Below are 18,541 nucleotides of genomic sequence, written 5' to 3'. Positions count from 1 at the left end.
AGTTAAACGGTCTCTGCCATCGCTGGTGTGTGGCCTTCATCCTCCTGAACAACGATGGTCGGTATAGATCCAGCCATCACGACTGTATCCCCAGCAGCAGCAGAGAAGAGGGAAGAAGAACAAGCTATCCTTAGGGAATATTCCAGAAGCTTCCACAGGACCCTTCAACTCCTATCTCCTTGGCCACATCTAGCTGCACAGGAAGCTGGGCAATGTAGTCTTCACTCCAGGTCTCCAAGTCCCCCAGTGAGAATAAGGGGCTGGATCGTGGTGCTGGTGGTGGAGAAGGGATCTGGGGACAGCACTGAGTCTGCCGCAGCCATCTGTCCGGCGCCCCTCGCTGCGCTGGGTGTGCACGCCTGGGCCACCAGCAGCCCTCTCCTCTGTCCTCTGGGATTGGCACCTGCCTCTTCATCACCTCTTGAGTCTGGGGCCGGTCAGTGTCCCTCTGCCTTTTCAGTCCTTCCTTCCCTCCTGGTGGCTGCCTCGGTTTCCCTGTTCTAACTCCAGATGGTGCCGGGCAGCCGAGGTGATGGAGAGACCAAGAGTGGGGTGGGCTCCCTTCCGCAGGGGCCCCCGGGGGGAGGCTGTGGCTCGCTCAGGGAGAGCGGTCGGTTCCGAGGCTGTGAGACGGGGCATGTGCAGATCCCCGACGGTGCAGGAAGGAGTGAGACGGGCACCGGGGAAGCACAGTTTCGCTTGTTTGATTTGGCTTGGTCAGCATCTGACTGGTTTTCCAGGTGCAGGTGACAGATTTTAAAGATGCAGGAGACAAGAGAGCGAAGCCGTGAAGAGCTGTCACCGGAGGTGCTGGGAGGCGTGGTACCAAGTAGGGACCCCTGAGGGTCAGCCAGGGCCTGAGACGTTCGTCCCCTTCTCAGAACACCCTGCTGAGGAAGTTGGTGTGATTTTCACCCTGACAGACGGGATGGGATTGTGACTAACCGCTCCGAGAGGCAGAGCCAGGATGTGAGGCCAGGCAGCTGTCTTGCAGGCCCTGGGACTCGTCTTTTCCCCAACACCTCTGTGCGGGGCTCTGGGGTGCAGGGGCCCAGGGTTGTAGACGCCCACAACACTGGGGCTGCGGGAGAGGGCACAGCTGCCCTGTGTGTTCCCAGGGCCCTTCCTGGGCGGCCTGCCCTGTCGTCCAGCTGCTTTTGTTTTCCCGCCTTGCATCTCAGGGTGGTGACAGTCTCTGGAAGCTTCCAGGTGGTCCTTTGATGGTGGCCCGAGTGAGCCCCCTGCCGAGTTCCCTCCACCTCAGGACAGCCGGCCACCTGCAGAGGCTCCTCTCCATGGGCCGCGCTCGGGCTTGTCCCCAGAGGCCCCTCTGCTAAGGAATGGCCGACGTCCTCCCATGCAGGCTCAGGTCACACACCAGCTCCCGTGCCCTGGGCAGTGGGGCTTTCCGTCCCTGAGGCTGTCCCCGAACACACGCTCGGACCAGCACTTCTGTCTCAGAGGGTCCTCTCCCCGTGTGGCCATGGACAGCTGCGCTCTTGCGATGTCCCTCCTGAGTGTGGAGGTCTGTCCAGCCTGGAGCCGCGTGGGGACCACAGTGGGTGGGGCCCCCAGCATAGACACGGGCCTCGCTCAGGACCCAGGGCCCCGGCCACAGCCTGGCTTGCCTGGGCAAACACGCTCCGCTCCACCTGGCGTCTGGCGGGCCTGGGCCTGGCCTCCCTCCTCAGAAGTGTATGTGGGGATGCGTCGCCTGGGGAGACTCTTCCAGTGCATCAGAAACATTCTCCCATCTTAAAATAAATGTGTCACCTGGAGCCAAGGCGGAGAAGCCCTGACACCCGCACCCCAGGCCGGGAGGCGGGCGGGGCTTTTAGGGTCTGTGACTGTTGCCCTACTGCTGCTCTGGTTGTCCTTCAGAGGGTGTCACGCAGAGGAGCGTCTGCCCCCGGTCAGGGATGTGGCCTCACACTGCAGGGTGGACGTGCGGTCTAGGAGGGTCTCAGGGCCTGGTGGCTGCACCCAGACCCTGCTCCGGGTGGGCCATGCCAGGCACCCACGTGGCCCCGTCGGAGCCTCCTCCATTGACCGGACAGGCCGAGGCCGAGGGGCTGTGGGCCCAGCCTGGGGGCTGCTGGAGGGAGGGAGGGGCTTCCTGTGCCCCCTCCCTGCCCCATGTTCACCCTTGTAAGATGTCCTACCTGATTCCAAGCAGGATCTAAATTCCGATCTTTTGTTTTCTTTCTGAAGCAGAGTGGGAGGGAGGGGCTGTGAAAGGGATCGAGGGAGGAGTGGGGCCTCAGTCCAAGTGTCTAGAACACGGTTTCTCAGATACAGTGTGGCCAGTGGGTCTGAGGCCAGGGGCGGATCCACCAAGAGGAGGAGGAGTGGAGGCAAGAGGAGGAAACCGAGGTCCCGGAAGGGCGACAGCGTCCCCAGGGCGGCACGGCTCCTGTGGATAAGCCCAGACGTTTGCTCCATCCTCTGGTGGGGATGGTGGGGGGAGGAAATGTTTGTCTCCCGCAGATCGGGGGAAATCAGAAGACAAGACCGGGAGGAAGTGCCACAGTGCGTCCAAAGCCACTCACTCTGTGTGAACACGGGCCCCGTCTGCTGGGGCACAGGTGCTTTCGTAGCCCACCTCGAGGTCCCTGCTGGGGCCGCGTTGGACAGGTCTGCTCGGCGGCAGCGACGCTCCCTCCCTGTGACCCGCTGCTCACTGAAGCTGGGGCTCCGGGCGGGCCGGGAGTTCTGGAGGCGATGCTGGTGCCCGTGCAGTGCTCTGGGCGCGGGTTACCTGTGCGGTGACAGCCCGGGCCTGCTCGCGACCCACCTGGGGCTGGGAGGGTCCGTGGGACTGGACCACGTGCCGGTCACGTGTGAGGAGGGTCCGAGGCCCCTCGTGGAGGGCAGCTTCCCGGCACCAAGGTCACTGGGCTGGGCGTGTCCAGGAATCGTCGGGGGAGCTGCCGTGTCACGTGGGCCCGTCTCTCCTGTCCAGGAGCGGCTGCTCATGAGTCTCCTGCCCCGGAACGTCGCCATGGAGATGAAGGAGGACTTCCTGAAGCCCCCCGAGAGGATTTTCCACAAGATCTACATCCAGCGGCATGACAACGTGAGGTAGGGCTGGCACTGGCCTGGCCCTGCGACGGGCCTAGGGAGCACAGGTGGGAGGGGATGGAGGTGGGGGGGATGGAGGCGGGGGGGATGGAGGTGGGGGTATGGAGGTGGGGGGGATGGAGGTGGGGGGCTATGGAGGTGGGAGGGGATGGAGGTGGGGGGATGGAGGTGGGGCGTATGGAGGTGGGGGGAATGGAGGTGGGGGTATGGAGGTGGGGGGCTATGGAGGTGGGAGGGGATGGAGGTGGGGGGATGGAGGTGGGGCGTATGGAGGTGGGGGGAATGGAGGTGGGGATGGAGGTGGGGGGAATGGAGGCGGGGGGTATGGAGGTGGGGCGTATGGAGGTGGGGGGAATGGAGGTGGGGATGGAGGTGGGGGGAATGGAGGTGGGGGTATGGAGGTGGGGGGCTATGGAGGTGGGAGGGGATGGAGGTGGGGGTGATGGCGGTGGGGGGGTATGGAGGTGGGGGGTATGGAGGTGGGGGGATGGAGATGGGGGGGTATGGAGGTAGGAGGTATGGAGGTGGGGCGTATGGAGGTGGGGGGAATGGAGGTGGGGGGGATGGAGGTGGGGGGAATGGAGGTGGGGTTATGGAGGTAGGAGGTATGGAGGTGGGGCGTATGGAGGTGGGGGGAATGGAGGTGGGGATGGAGGTGGGGGGAATGGAGGTGGGGGTATGGAGGTGGGGGGCTATGGAGGTGGGAGGGGATGGAGGTGGGGGGATGGAGGTGGGGCGTATGGAGGTGGGGGGAATGGAGGTGGGGATGGAGGTGGGGGGAATGGAGGCGGGGGGTATGGAGGTGGGGCGTATGGAGGTGGGGGGAATGGAGGTGGGGATGGAGGTGGGGGGAATGGAGGTGGGGGTATGGAGGTGGGGGGCTATGGAGGTGGGAGGGGATGGAGGTGGGGGTGATGGCGGTGGGGGGGTATGGAGGTGGGGGGTATGGAGGTGGGGGGATGGAGATGGGGGGGTATGGAGGTAGGAGGTATGGAGGTGGGGCGTATGGAGGTGGGGGGAATGGAGGTGGGGGGGATGGAGGTGGGGGGAATGGAGGTGGGGGGGATGGAGGTGGGGGGAATGGAGGTGGGGTTATGGAGGTAGGAGGTATGGAGGTGGGGCGTATGGAGGTGGGGGGAATGGAGGTGGGGATGGAGGTGGGGGGAATGGAGGTGGGGGTATGGAGGTGGGGGGCTATGGAGGTGGGAGGGGATGGAGGTGGGGGGATGGAGGTGGGGCGTATGGAGGTGGGGGGAATGGAGGTGGGGATGGAGGTGGGGGGAATGGAGGCGGGGGGTATGGAGGTGGGGCGTATGGAGGTGGGGGGAATGGAGGTGGGGATGGAGGTGGGGGGAATGGAGGTGGGGGTATGGAGGTGGGGGGCTATGGAGGTGGGAGGGGATGGAGGTGGGGGTGATGGCGGTGGGGGGGTATGGAGGTGGGGGGTATGGAGGTGGGGGGATGGAGATGGGGGGGTATGGAGGTAGGAGGTATGGAGGTGGGGCGTATGGAGGTGGGGGGAATGGAGGTGGGGGGGATGGAGGTGGGGGGAATGGAGGTGGGGTTATGGAGGTAGGAGGTATGGAGGTGGGGCGTATGGAGGTGGGGGGAATGGAGGTGGGGGGGATGGAGGTGGGGGGAATGGAGGTGGGGGTATGGAGGTGGGGGGCTATGGAGGTGGGAGGGGATGGAGGTGGGGGTGATGGCGGTGGGGGGGTATGGAGGTGGGGGGTATGGAGGTGGGGGGATGGAGATGGGGTATGGAGGTGGGGGGAATGGAGGTGGGGGGATGGAGGTGGGGGTATGGAGGTGGGGGGGATGGAGGTGGGGGGTATGGAGGCGGGGGGTATGGAGGTGGGGGGTATGGAGATGGGGGGATGGAGGTGGGGGTGATGGAGGTGGGGGGGGATGGAGGAGGTGGGCAGAGGGCACTAGTTTAAGGGAAGGAGGGAGCAGGTGTGAGTTAGGAGCCCCGGGGAGCACTTGCCCAGCAGGGAAGCAGCTCCCACAAGGGGGGTGTGTTGGCTTCTCGGGTGATGCATTTCACAGCTGCCCTTTCCCATTTTCTCATTTCTCCACCTTCTATTTCCTGTGTTGGCTAGAAAGGGTGGGAGCTCTGTTCCTAAGCCAGGTTTGGGCAGTGGCCATTGGGCTGGGAATTTGCCTGCATCAGGTTAATAACTGAGCATTGTTCTAGTTGGTGCCGGGCTCTGGGGTAGGCGGTCTTCTCACTCTGTTCATCTCATGGCAGCCCCAGGAGCTAGGGATTGTTATTCCCATTTTATAGGTGAGGAAACTGAGCCCTTGGAGTGAATCAGCTTTCCCTGGACACTCTGAGGTTTGCTTGTTTGTTGTTAAAGATTCTGTTAAAAAGCAATTAATTGTATTAAGTCATGCATTCCCTTTTGAAGTACCTGGAATAGATAACAGTGTTGCTTGTCTGGGAATCATATCGATACTTTACATAAGTGTCACTCAGGCAGGAGATGGCGGTTTGAAGGACCCCTCTCATCCTGGAGACTTGTGCTCCACTGCTTACTGCTTGTACTCAAGTTCCAAGCAGTCTGCCTCTCTCAGCTTTTTTTTTTTTTTTTTTTTTTTTTTTTTTGCGGTACGCGGGCCTCTCACTGTTGTGGCCTCTCCCGTTGCGGAGCACAGGCTCCGGACGCGCAGGCTCAGCGGCCATGGCTCACGGGCCCAGCCGCTCCGCGGCACGTGGGATCTTCCCGGACCGGGGCACGAGCCCACGTCCCCTGCATCGGCAGGTGGACTCTCAACCCCTGCGCCACCAGGGAAGCCCTCGCTCAGCTTTTGATAAGTCATTATATGGTTCTCACTCATCTTAGTTTCCACGTGCTATTTGCGCTTCTGAATCAATCCCCTCTTCTTTCTTCTTCCTTCTCACCTCCCTCCCTCCCTCATTCCTTCCTTGTGTGTCTGGATAGTCCCTGGGGAGGACAGCTCCAGCCTGGCTGCATCCGCGAAGTGGGTGTTGTGCCTTCCCGCAGAATCCCAGGCTTCCCATATCATTGCTTCCCTGTGCTCTGTCCCTCCCACCTGTGAGCTGTCTTCCCCGGATGCTGAGCTCCTGAGGACAGGGACCTGGGGTGTAAGAGATCCTCCACGCATGTTTGCCTGCGTGCGTGGGGGACGTTGGGTGCTTCGGGGGTGACGTTTCCCACAGGTAGTGGAGGAGGACAGGCAGGGCAAGCCCTGGGGGCTTTCCTAGCATGGGGGTGAGCAATGCTCAGTCGGTTTTTGAGGAACGAAGTGAACGGGCAGAGACTGAGAAGCCAGTGGATAGAGGAAGGCCTGTGAATGCATGGCTAGTTATAGAGAAGGAAGAAAACACAGTGGCTCCTCAGAGATGTAAATAAGCCTGAATTTTATACCAAGACAGAGGGGAAAAAAATCGGTGTTGTCTACCTCCGCCCACTCTTGCAATCCCTTTTCTTAGCTTCTCAGTATCAGTGACACTTCTCTACCCTAGACACCCAGGTTTTACTCATTCATTCATTCATAACACACGTGTGCATCCCCCTTGCTCTGTGCTCGGTGCTGTGGGTGTATAAGCTGGGCCTGCATCCTTCAGTCCCTCACAGTCTCAGTGGGGAAAGCTGCCCTGCAGATAGAGGATTATAACTGGACATTCGGCTTGTCATGGGGTGAACACAGCGTCTTTCCAAGCTGGGGCAGGGCGTGGTTGAGGTGGGGCGAGGGCCTCGTCAGGGAGAAGCTTCTCTGAGATGTGGGCTCCTGGTCCCTGCCTGTGAGGTGGGTCGCTACTCTCTGGCATGAGGTGTTATTGAAAATGCAGAACTGAGTTAAGATCTGGCATCAGGAATTTTAAGACATGAACACAATTGTGTAAAAAGAACAAACCACTTTAATTCCACATCGCTTTCTTCATTTAAACTGGAGATGCACGTTTAAGTCTCGCAAACCCCTCCAGTGTACCACGTGTGTGATTTCCCAAGTCTCACAGCTGAGGGTGCTTTTGGCTGTAGGTGACATAAGTTGGCCACGCAGTGTCTTCAAGAGCGAGGGGCTCTCTTTCCGCTGGGGCGAGAGGTCCAGAAGTGGCACCTGGCCCTGGTCCGGCAGCTCCGTGATCAGGCCCCATGGCCTCTCCCAAGTGGGTTCCGTGGAACACCTCGTCCTGAGATAGGCCCCTGATCCCATCTCCCTCGTCCCTCACATGTGGGAGGGTCAGGGTGCTTGGAGGACTCGTCAGGAACCCCAGCCTCTCCCAAACGTACGGCTCGGGGAGGTTCTCCGTTGTCCTACAAGCTCTCTGTCCTGCTTTGGTCCTCATTACTTAAGCCTTTGAAAGTCTTTCTAGCATCCAGGATGCCAGCTGTGTGCTATGGGTGGGCATTGACTTGTTTAGACTGACCCAGGTACTGTAGTAAACGGACGCCCCACATATAAGAGGGGTTGCCCCCCCCCCATAGCCGACTGAGGGGTGACCCTGCGCGTAGCACAGGACTCCCGTGAGGCTCTGACGGGGCCTGGGCCTCAGTCGCCTGCATCACCTGTAGGAGGTGTGGAGGAGGGCTGCTCATTCCATAAGAGCACGTCACTTCTGCTCACCTGCCACCAGCCACGGCCCCGTCACAGGGCCACCCTGGGAAAAGGGACAGGCCTAGTGGGCGTTGAGCTTCTCCCCTGTGTCTGGGGGACGCCGAGTATATAGAAAGCATGCGATGGTCACTGCTGCTCCCCTGTGTCCTGGGAGGAGCTCTGAGTGGCTCCAGCATTTCCTCCCTCTATGACCAAAGAGTCCCCCGGCTTCTCCCAGCCTCAGTCTCCTCACCTGTGACACGAGAACAGCAGAGCCTTCCTTTTCCGCTGCTTGAGGAATCAGCAGGGGGCTCTAGTTTCAGGTGACGTGCCAAGGTAACGTCCGTCTGAGTGGCAGGAGCCTGTCCGTCTGTCGGCGGAGGAGGGCAACTGGCACCCCTTTGTCTTGCAGCATCCTCTTTGCAGACATCGTGGGCTTCACGGGCTTGGCGTCGCAGTGCACGGCCCAGGAGCTGGTGAAACTCCTCAATGAGCTCTTCGGCAAGTTTGACGAGCTGGCCACGGTAAGCGCAGCCTCTCCCTTTGTCCGGAGGTTCACTTGAGTTGCTCCTGGGGTGACGATGTGCCAGGTGGATCCCCATGTTGGAGATGTGACCTAGGCTGGTTGGGACGCGGTGTTCGCCCGTTGTTCCAGCCTCACTGCTCGCTGGTTCCTTCCCTGGGACCTGAGCGCTACCTTTGCAGACAGGACGGCGCTGCACCAGCACAGGCAGCGCCTCCAGTGAGGGGCCCCGGCGGCACGAGGCACCGGCTGAGTTGCGTGGTCTTGTGCGCAGGCCGCCCTCCACCTTCTGTCCTGTGGCACGTGTCGCTTGGGCTGGCCTTGGTGGGGGGGGTCTTCGGAGCAGGCCTGTGCTGCCCGTTTCCGGGCCCGCTGCCTGCACTTGAAACTTGCCTGCTGGGGGTCAGCTGGTGACGTCTCAGGATGCCCGGCCCCCTTGCTCGCTGCGGGCTGAGCGCCAGGGTTTTGAAGTCTTCCTGGAACAGGTCACATCTAAGGCCTGCAGAGGTCAAGCCGAGGCTAACGGCCTCGCTTGCAGCATATGCAGGCCTGGGACCCCGACATCCACCTGCCCTGTCCTGCCAGGACATGGGGGAGACACAAGGACACGGACAAGTGCACCTTCTCCTTCAGCCTTGCTCGAGGTGGAAACAGAGGCCCCTGAGTGGGTGGTTATGAGACGGAGGAAGGGAGGGAGGGAGGGGTCGGCCGGCAGACTCTGTCGAGGTCAGACTCCTTCTCAGAGGAGGTGACAGTTAAATCTCTTGGAAGGGTGGACGTCCCCTCAGTGAACAGGGTGAAGAGAGGACCCCTGGCTGGGCCTGGCTCATGCAGTGGCCAGGAGTCCTGAGGGACGCTGGGTGGCGGGTACCGCGTGGGCCGCAGACTCGGACCGGCCTCTGGGCAGGACACAGAACACCAGGCCCCGGCCTTTGCTCTTGCCTTGCAGGAAGAGCGAGCAGCGGTCACACTGCCTGTGATGTCGTTTTGCTGGGCATGGAGCTGCCTGTCCTCGAGGCCCTGGCAGCCTTTGTCTGCGCGGCCACTGGACTTGCTCCCGGGAGCGAGGCTGAGGTCTGTGCAAACACGTGCCGCCTCGCCTTCCTGGGAGAAGGCCTCCCGGGCGTCCTCCCGCGGACAGGGCTGCATAGAAGAGGCGGGGAGGGCGTGAGCGTGGCCTGTGCCCAGGCCTCCAGCACCTTTTGCCTTTGGGTCAGGATGTGTGTTTTGTCCGATGCAGGGGGTGACTGGCGGCCGGGGGCTCTCACAGTGCTGCTTGGGAGCTTTCTCAGGCCTGCTGCTTCCTCCCCCCTCACCAGGAAGCTTCTGGACCAGGGTCCCACTCGGCCCACGAGGGCCTCTTTTCTGAGCATCTGCTGCTGACGGGAGGGCCTGTGCTCTTTGCCTCCTCGTCCGATTCTGTCTTCCCAGCAGCTTGAGGTCAGCATCATGGTCCCCGAAGGATCAGGGCCAAGTTTGGTCAGTGATTCGTGGTGAGCAGTGCCGCCTGCCGCTCTGCTGTCCTTGGGAGACCCCCCTGCTCCAGGTCTCTCAGGACATAACCTGCTTCCCAGCCACCCAGGAGGGCCCAGGAAGTCTTTACGGATTTTCCGCTGGTCCTGTGTCAGATACCTGATTTGCAAATATTTTCTTCCCCACTTTGGCCTGTTTGTTCATTTGCTGACAGTGTTGTGTAAAGGGCAGAGATTTTAGTTTTTATGCAGCCCGGTGATCACTTTCTTCTTTTGTGGGTGTAGCGTTCCCAGAGGTGGGCAGTCTGATGGCCGGCCCCACCTGTGCTGTGTTCTACTGGAACAGACGCAGGGCCTACCCCGTCCAGGGGTTGGAGAGATGGGCCTCCCTGGGTGGGAGAGCACGGGTGGAGATGGTGCCCCGGGAACACCCAGGTCTTCGTTCTCAGCATGAAATGTGTGATCTGGGGGCTCCCTGTCCTGTCCTCTTCCTTCCTAGAATACAAACTCCGTCTGTCGCTTTGCCAGTTTCTTGTTTTAAATCAGCTGCAGGTGTGAGTGTCACCTTGAGTTCCAGGCCTGTGCCCTCACCCTGGCCCTGGGGACACCTCTCGGGCCCATGTCCCAGCTGTGACATCCATTGCCCCTTTCTATCGGCACTGCACCCAGGGTGCACATGGCAGGGTGTCCACTGGGCCTTCTGGGGCATCACACGTTCCCTCAGAATGTCTCAGTGTTCCATGTGTTTCCTCAGACTGTTACAATTTGCCTTTTTTTGTTGTTAAATTTATCCCTAGGTATGTCATTCTTTTTGATGCAGTTGTAAATGGGATTATTTTCTTAATTTTACTTTCTACTAGTTCGTTATTAGTATATAGAAATGTGACAGATTTCTGTATATTGATTTTGTATCCTGCAACTTCACCGAAATCGTTTATTAGTTCTAACAGTTTTTTGATACAGTCTTTAGCGTTTTCTGTATATAATATTATGACATTTGCAAATAGAGACAGTTTTACTTCTTTTCCGATTTGGATGCCTTTTATTTCTTTTTCTTGTCTAACTGTTCTGGTTAGGACTTCAACACTATGTTGAATAAAAGTGGTGAGAGTGGGCATCCTTGTCTTGTTCCTGATCTTAGAGGAAAAGCTTTCAGCTTTCCACCAGTGAGTATGATGTTAGCTGTGGGCTTGTCATACATGGCCTTTATTATGTTGAGGTAGGTTCCGTCTATACCCACTTTGTTAGACTTTTTATCATGAAAGGATGTTGAATTTTATCAAATACTTTTTTGCATCTATCGAGATTGCTATATGATTTTTATCCTTTATTTTGTTAATGTGTTTGTATCGCATTGATTCGTGTATGTTGAACCATCCCTGGAATAAATCCCACTTGATCGTGCTGTGTGATCCTTTTAATGTATTGTTAAATTCGATTTGCTGAAATTTTGTTGAGGATTTTTGCATCTATGTTCATCAGGGATATTGGATAATTTTCTTCTTTTGTGCCATCCTTGCAGGATAATACTGGCCTTGTAAAATGAATTTGGAGGTGCTCCTTCCTCTTCTGTTTTTTTTTAGAGTTTGAGAAGGATTGGTATTAATTCTTCTTTGAACGTTTGGTAGAATTCGCCAGTGAAATCGTCTGGTCCAGGGCTTTCCTGTATTGGGAGTTTTTGATTACTGATGCAGTCTGTTCAGATTTTATATTTTTTCGTGATTGAATCTTGGTAGCTTGTATATTTCTAGGAATTTATCCATTTCTTCTAGGTTGTCCAGTTTGTTGGTACGTAAGAGATCTTCTCTTTTATTCACTACTAGGCTCTTTCACCAGGACACTTACTAGTGTCTGAGATGTTGGATTAGATACTTTTATCAAGGGAAGTGCACACCCTCCAGAGAACAGGTGCTGCACACACTGGAGCCTCATGGTGGGTTGACTGGAGTAAGAGATATGTTAGGTGTGTGTATGTGTACGCATGTGAATGAGCATGTGTATATAAATGTATGTGAGTGTGTGTGTACATGTGAGTGCATTGTATATACGTGAGTGTGCATGAACATGCATGCAACTCTGTACATGTGTGCATGTGTGTACACGAGTTAATACGTATGTGAATATGTAGGTGTACGTGTGTGTACATGTGTGTTAAGTTTTTGTTTAGATTTTTTTTCCCATCTGTGCTCCTGAAGGATATTAGTCTGTGGCTTTCTTTTCTTATGTTGCTTTTATGTGGTATCAAGGTAATGCTGATTTCATAGAAGAGTTGGGGAGTATTTCCTCCAGTTCAATTTTCTGGAAGGGTTTGTGTAGCATCGGTATGATTTCTCTCTTAAATGTGTGGAGAATTTACTGGTGCATGGAGTTTTCTTTGTGGAAATTTTTAACTATAAATTCAATTACTTTCAGTAGGGCTCGTGGGGTTATTTATTTTTTTCTTGAATGAGCGTGGTGTTTTATAATCTTTCAGGGAGTCTTCCCATTTAACCTAAGTTGTCAAAATTATTAGAATAAAGTTGTTCGCGCTATTTCCTTGTTATCCGTTTAGTATTTGTAGAATGTGTGGTAATGGCACCTGTCCCATTCTTGAGTTTGGTGATTTGTGTCTTCTTTTTGTCTCATCATTCTGGCTGCAGATTTATCAGTCTTATTGATTTTTTTAAAAAGAATTTGCTTTTGGTTTCATATATCTCTATTTCAATTTTATTAATTTCCTTTATTTTTTTTTCATTATTTTGTTTCTTCTGCTTATTTTGGTTTTCATTTGCTCTTCTTTTTGTAGTTTCTTAAGGTAGCAGCAGAGACCATTGTGTTTTAGATCTTTTTTCCTCTTCTGATATGAGTGTTTAATGCTGTGAACTTCCTCTGAAGTACTGCTTTAGCAAATTTCTGATATGTTGTGTTTCTATTTGTGTTCAGTTCAAAATACTTTATCATTTTCCCTTTAATTTTTCTTAGACCCATGGATTATTAAGACGTTTGTTTTTTGAGGGAGTTTGCAAAGATCTTTCTGTTTTTGACTTCAAATTTGATTTGATTGTGGTTGGAGAGCATACTTTTAAAATTTGAATCCTCTTAAATTTATGGCCCAGAATATGGGCTTCACTCATTTGTGTGGTCTACGTGTGGCATATTTCCACGTTTTATCTTTTTTTTCTGTTTAATTTCCTCTAATGTTTCTTTTTCTCTTTTTTTTATACACTTATTTTTTAAAATTTATTTATTTTTGGCTGCATTGGGTCTTCGTTGCTGCGCGCGGGCTTTCTCTAGTTGCGGCGAGCGGGGGCTACTCTTTGTTGTGCTGCGCGGGCTTCTCACTGCGGTGGCTTCTCTTGTTGTGGAGCACAGGCTCTAGGCACTGGACTCAGTAGTTGCAGCACACAGGCTCAGTAGCTGTGGCTCATGGGCTCTAGAGCACAGGCTCAGTAGTAGTGGTGCACGGGCTTAGTTGCTCTGCAGCATGTGTAATCTTCCCGGACCAGGGCTCAAACCCATGTGCCCTGCATTGGCAGGTGGATTCTTAACCACCGTGCCCCCAGGGAAGCAAGCCCTCCTCTAGTGTTTCTTGCAGTGTGGGCCTGCGGGTGACAAATCCTTTCAGCTTTTATATTTCTGAAAGAACTCTTTATTTGGCCTTTATTTTTTTGAATTTCTTTTTTGCTGGGTATAGAATTCTAGGTGCAAAGGTCTTTCCCCCAGAACTTTAAAGATGCTGCTCTTCTTGTCATCGTTCGTATTGTTTTCAACAAGAAGTCTTCTGTCAACTCTTTGCTCCTCTGTATGAAATGTCTTTTTTCTCTGCCTGCTTTTAAGATTTTCTCTTTGTTGCTGGTTTTCAGCAGTTTGATTTTGACGTGCCTAGCTGTGGTTTTCTTCAGGTGTCTTGTGCTTGCAGTTTATTGAGCTTCTCGCATCTGTAGTTTTCATAATATTTGGGGAAAAACCCTCAGTCACCGTTTTGCAAATACTTTTCTATGCCCGTCCTCCTCTTCCTTCAGGAACGCCAGTTTCACCCACGTCAGGATGATGATCTCGTTTTATTTGGGGGGTTCTTTTTCTTTCTGTTTAATTTTGGACAGTCTCTACTGCTGCGCCTTCAGGTTCACTAATCTTTGCACCTTCAGCGTCTAACCTGCCACGTACCATCCAGTGCAGCTTCCAGCTCAGACATCATGGTTTCATCTCGGATCTTTCTTCCTTCTCATTGAGGTGACTGTGAGGAAGCTCAAAATTAAAATGGCCTCATTCCCTTCTAATTTATTGCTTTTTTTCTCTGTCCTTTTGTGCATGGATGTTGTGGGTTTTAAACATATTTTCGTTCTAATCTGCTGGTGTCCTGTTTTGATGAGCACCTGGACATGTTTTTCTCACATGTGCTTGTTTTGTGTCCAAGGGCCCAGTGAGGAGGGTGTGGTGACCCCAGGGATCCAAACCCATCGTCCTTTACAAAGGTATCTGCCGGGCAGTTAAACAAACACAGAGCGTGTTTGTCTTAGTCTCCACAGGAGCTGACGTTTTATTTACCCTCATCCACGGCTGATGACCACAGATGTGCACTATGTTTTTGACCTTTCCCCCATTTATTGGATCCATTTTAGATTTGTGTTTGCTCTGATCTCCGTGTGTATTTGACAACTGGCTGCACCCTTTGGGTTTATGGAGAAGCCCCTGTCCCAGGCTCAGCCCTGCTCCACCGCCACCTGTTGGGGACGGGGCCCTTCTCTGGATCAGTTTTCTCTGCGGGAAGATGAACTGGCCGGGTGAAGCAGACGTTCATCTGGCTGGTTCGGGAGGTGTGGGCCAGCACGGAGGGTCCTTGGTGTGCCCACTACGGAGACGAGCCTGAGTCCCTGTTGTCCTCTTATCCGCAAGGCCATCTGGGCTGGTTGTGGCCCCCTCCTCAGGGGTGACAGGCAGATGAGAACACAGTCCTTAGCTCTGGTCATGACCCCGGGAATCCTTCAGGGACTGTTTCCAGAGAGAGCTCATTGCACTGTTGTCAGTTCTCAGTCCCGAGGTGGCGGTTGCCTGGCACAGGATGGGGGTGCATTGGATTTAGGACAGTGCTGGTGGTGCCCGGGGCCAGGAGGCTGACCCACACGCGTCATGGGTGGTTAGCGAGCGCGGACAAGTGCGGGAGGCGTCCCCTCTCTGGTCCGAGCATCCCTGGGGATGCTCAGAGTCTGCTAAGGGGCTCTCCCTGGGGATGCCCGCCCTTGGGCTTGGCCAGTCTGCACTGTCCCTGAACTCGGACGCTTCGTGAGCCTTTCTGGCCCGTGAGGACCCGACACCGAGGGGCTCCTGGACAAGAGTGTAGGGGGTGCAATTCCTGAAAGATGACTCTGCTGACCTGTGTCAGTGAGGACATTATTTTTCAGTTATTTGTGTTTTTCTGGATGTTTCTGAAAGGGACCCATGGAAGCTGGTCCAAGGGCAGAGCTCCCTACCCAATTCCGAGCTACTCGGGTGTGTGTTCAGGTCCATCCTTCCTGTCCCCCCTCATCCCTCCTCCTCGGGAGACTGTCCTCGGGATTATTTCAGAGGGTCAGGCCTTCCTGCTCTGACACCCTGGTCCCGTAGCTGCGCAGAGTTGGCCGCGTTCAGGCCTGACACGTGCTCGTGGGTCAGTTGTGACTCTGCTGGACGGTGTTCCTTTAGCAAAGCCACCTGTGCACCTGCTGTCGGGCAAGGGGTGCTGGAGCACAAAGACGGAGTCAGGGAACTTACAGCTCGGGTGGGGAGACCTGGAGCCAATTTTGCAAAACCGGGATTTGCTGAATGAGATGTTTGCTAGAGTGTGGTCAGGATGTAAACAGACATCGTGAGCACAGCCTGGAGGGAGTGGCGGTGGAGCTGTCACCAGAGCTCAGCTTGGAAAACTGACCCAAAGGAACGATTTTAAGTGATCAAATAACATAGAGAGTAGAATCCCAATTTTCACACTGTGTGTGCACACACTTATGTGAGTGCCAGAGAGAAAAGGCTGGAATGAAATATCCCAGAATAACTGTGGTTATTGCTGAGTTGTGATTTTTAATTTTCTGAACTTTCTGCATCCTTGATGATGAACCTGGGTTTCTTTAATTATCCCTTGATTAGCAGGGAATAGATATTTTTTCTTCTTTTCTTTCTTTTTTTTTTTTTTTCGGTATGCGGGCCTCTCACTGTTGTGGCCTCTCCCGTTGCGGAGCACAGGCTCCGGACGCGCAGGCTCAGCGGCCATGGCTCTCGGGCCCAGCCGCTCCGCAGCATGTGGGATCTTCCCGGACCGGGGCACGAACCCGCGTCCCCTGCATCAGCAGGCGGACTCCCAACCACTGCGCCACCAGGGAAGCCCTGGATATTGTTTCTTGAAAAGCCAGTAGATGTTTGGAATTTGAAGGAGTCTGTCATTCGTATCAGGCCACCTGTAGAAACTCAACACACTGTCTGCTGGGAGGAAACCTTTATTCAGCAGGTGCGGTGGCCCAGGTCCCTGTGTGGGGAGATGTGCTCTAGGCAGAGGGAGGAGGGTGGTGTGGAGAGCAAGGTTCACTTGAGGCCTGAGTGGGGAGCCGCGGTAGAGGGAGAGGCAGGGTAGCCTGAACGGGCCCCTTGAGTGCTGTGCACAGGAGGAGGACGTGTCTCCTCCACGTATCACCAGGGAGGCACGTGTTCATACTTGGCTTCAGAAAGCAGCTCCCCGGTCCCTCCTGTGTGCCAGCATTGTCCTAGGTGATAGGGGTGCAGCATGAGTAAGCCAGATGTAAACCCTGCCCTTGAAGGTTTTAGAAAATTCGCACAAGCACAAAGGTAGAGACAATAACGTCACGCCCTCTCCCCCGGCACCCACAACCCATCCTCGACAGTAACTAACGTCTGGCCAGTCTTGTTTGGTCTGCACTCTCCCCGCCAGGTCCTGCCCAGCACCGCACAGCACGCTTGCATCCTTGGTGAGTAGCTCTTCCACTGAGCACGTTACGGCCAGCACCACCTCAAGGCCCCTGTCGCACCCAATTGCACTGACTGCAGTCACAGAGTTCTGAGTCTGGCTCTGGGCTTGGTCACCCTGCTCGTCTCAGACGTGTCTTTTCTTCAGAGCTGGTTTGTTCCAGTCAGGATTCACATGAGGTGGACGTGTGTCTGGACTGCACCCTTGGGTGATGACGCAGAGGCTAAGGCCATAGAAGGATGCTCTATCACTCATGGTCCCCGAGAGGAGGGGACACACCAGGCCATCCAAGGTCACAGGGGACCACCGGGCGCCCAGATTGGCAGAGGGGGCTGGGAGAGCAGGGCGGGGCTTTATTGGCGTTTCCACGGGAAGAGGGGGCAAGCAGATGCAGGGCTGGACAGTGTGGATAGTAAGGGCTCTGGGCTGTCGGTGTTCCCTGCGGTCTGGTCCCTGCCCTGGTGATTAGGGTGGGGACAGTGGCCGGAGTGTGAGAGCCCGCAGAGGACATGTGGCCTCTGATCCGCCGGTGTAATTGGAACAAGCCGTTGTTTGTCTCCGGGAATTAGCCAGCCCTGCGCAGTGGTCATCGTTCCCTGCCAGCGAGGCCCCCGAGACGTCAGACCTTCATAGGATACAGAAAACAAAAACCTGGATGAATACACACACCGTATTCCTGGATATGCCAAGCGTTTCTTGGTTTCGGTTTTTCCTTGTTAAGCCTCCTGCCTTTTGTGGCGGCTCAGCCCCAAGGCTGGGTGTGTCCTGTGCTTCTCCTGAACCAGCAGACCTTCTCTACCTGCCTTAGATCCTGGGCTCGCTCATTTGTGTTGACAGCCCTTCCCTGGAGCGCAGTGCTGTCCCCAGTGCTCCCCTCTCCGCTGGCCTCCTCCCTCCAGGGCGTGTGGGTTTGAGGTTCCCGTGTTGTTACCCGTCTCCCATGACATTGCACCCGAGGGTCACAGCAGCTGCCTGGCGAACTTGGCCCATCGGTGTTCACTCTGGTTGCCACAGTGGTAGTTTTCGGATCCTGTTGTTTCCTCTGCATTTATTAGCTTGTGGTTCCTTAAAAACGAAGCACATTTAGTCCTCAGCTCTTGGGTTATCCTCAGTGCATGCTTGGTTCTTTTCATTTCTTTATCAAGTTTCAGGACTAGAACCCTCCGGAGGGGTGAGCCGTGCGGTTGCCTCCTGCTTCCTCTTGACTCAGCCCGTCCCCTCTGAGCGTGGTCCTGCCTCACCGATGCGGCGTTTTCCGGAAGCCCTAGTTTCTTTCATTGGGAAATGGTTTTTCCAGCCTGTAATCTGGGTGGTCTCCGGTCCTGGGACTTTACAGGAGCCAGACATGGAAGATATGTTTTAGAAAAAGAAAAATTCATGAATGAATGCTCAGTTCATATTGTTATTTCCAATTCACTTAACTTCACTCCTGTGATTCTTAAATTTGTGTCCCTTTTCCTTTGATGCTGGAAACCCTAATGACAGTAATAGAATTTTTTGTTTCATCCTTTTATATACAGTTGATTCAAAATAGCATTACCAATATTATTCCCCACAATAAGACCATTGAATAGAATCTAAGATTTCTTTAGTGGTTGCTCTCGTTACCTTGCCCTTGAAGTACATCCCACTAGATATCCAGTCAAATACGTGTTTTCCTGTCACTTGTGAAACCACTTGTGAAACCACTTGTGAACTGTGCTACCAGTGTGCTCCCAGTTATTTCATTTTGGTTTTATTTTTAGGCACTGCTGTTCTAAATTTAATTTTTCTTTTTTAAGTACATCAGCTATTTGCACGGCTCTGTCCCACAATGCAGACCCTGAAGCAAGATACGCGGAGAGAGGGCTGACCCACCCCACCATCGCCCCCCGCCCCGTGCAGTTAGGCATCTGTGCCCTGGGTTGCTCCTCCTCTGTTCCTTTTGGACACCAGGAGCAGAGGTGTACATGTGACTGTTTATTATTG

General features: G+C 54.7%; 1 protein-coding gene across 1 annotated transcript in view; it reads left to right on the top strand.

The window, feature by feature from the left end:
• ADCY1 (adenylate cyclase 1) overlaps positions 1-18,541 on the top strand; it is a 118,307-nt gene that overhangs the window by 36,860 nt on the left and 62,906 nt on the right. The window contains exons 3-4 of the mRNA XM_060020138.1: positions 2,963-3,081; positions 8,057-8,168. Of these exons, the coding sequence (XP_059876121.1) occupies positions 2,963-3,081; positions 8,057-8,168 (231 nt within the window). The remainder of the gene's footprint in view (positions 1-2,962; positions 3,082-8,056; positions 8,169-18,541) is intronic.

The sequence above is a fragment of the Delphinus delphis genome, chromosome 9 (assembly GCF_949987515.2).
Source record: "Delphinus delphis chromosome 9, mDelDel1.2, whole genome shotgun sequence".
Classification (NCBI taxonomy): domain Eukaryota; kingdom Metazoa; phylum Chordata; class Mammalia; order Artiodactyla; family Delphinidae; genus Delphinus; species Delphinus delphis.
The sequence above is the reverse complement of the archived record's forward strand: the minus strand, read 5'-3'. Positions and strand labels throughout refer to the sequence as shown.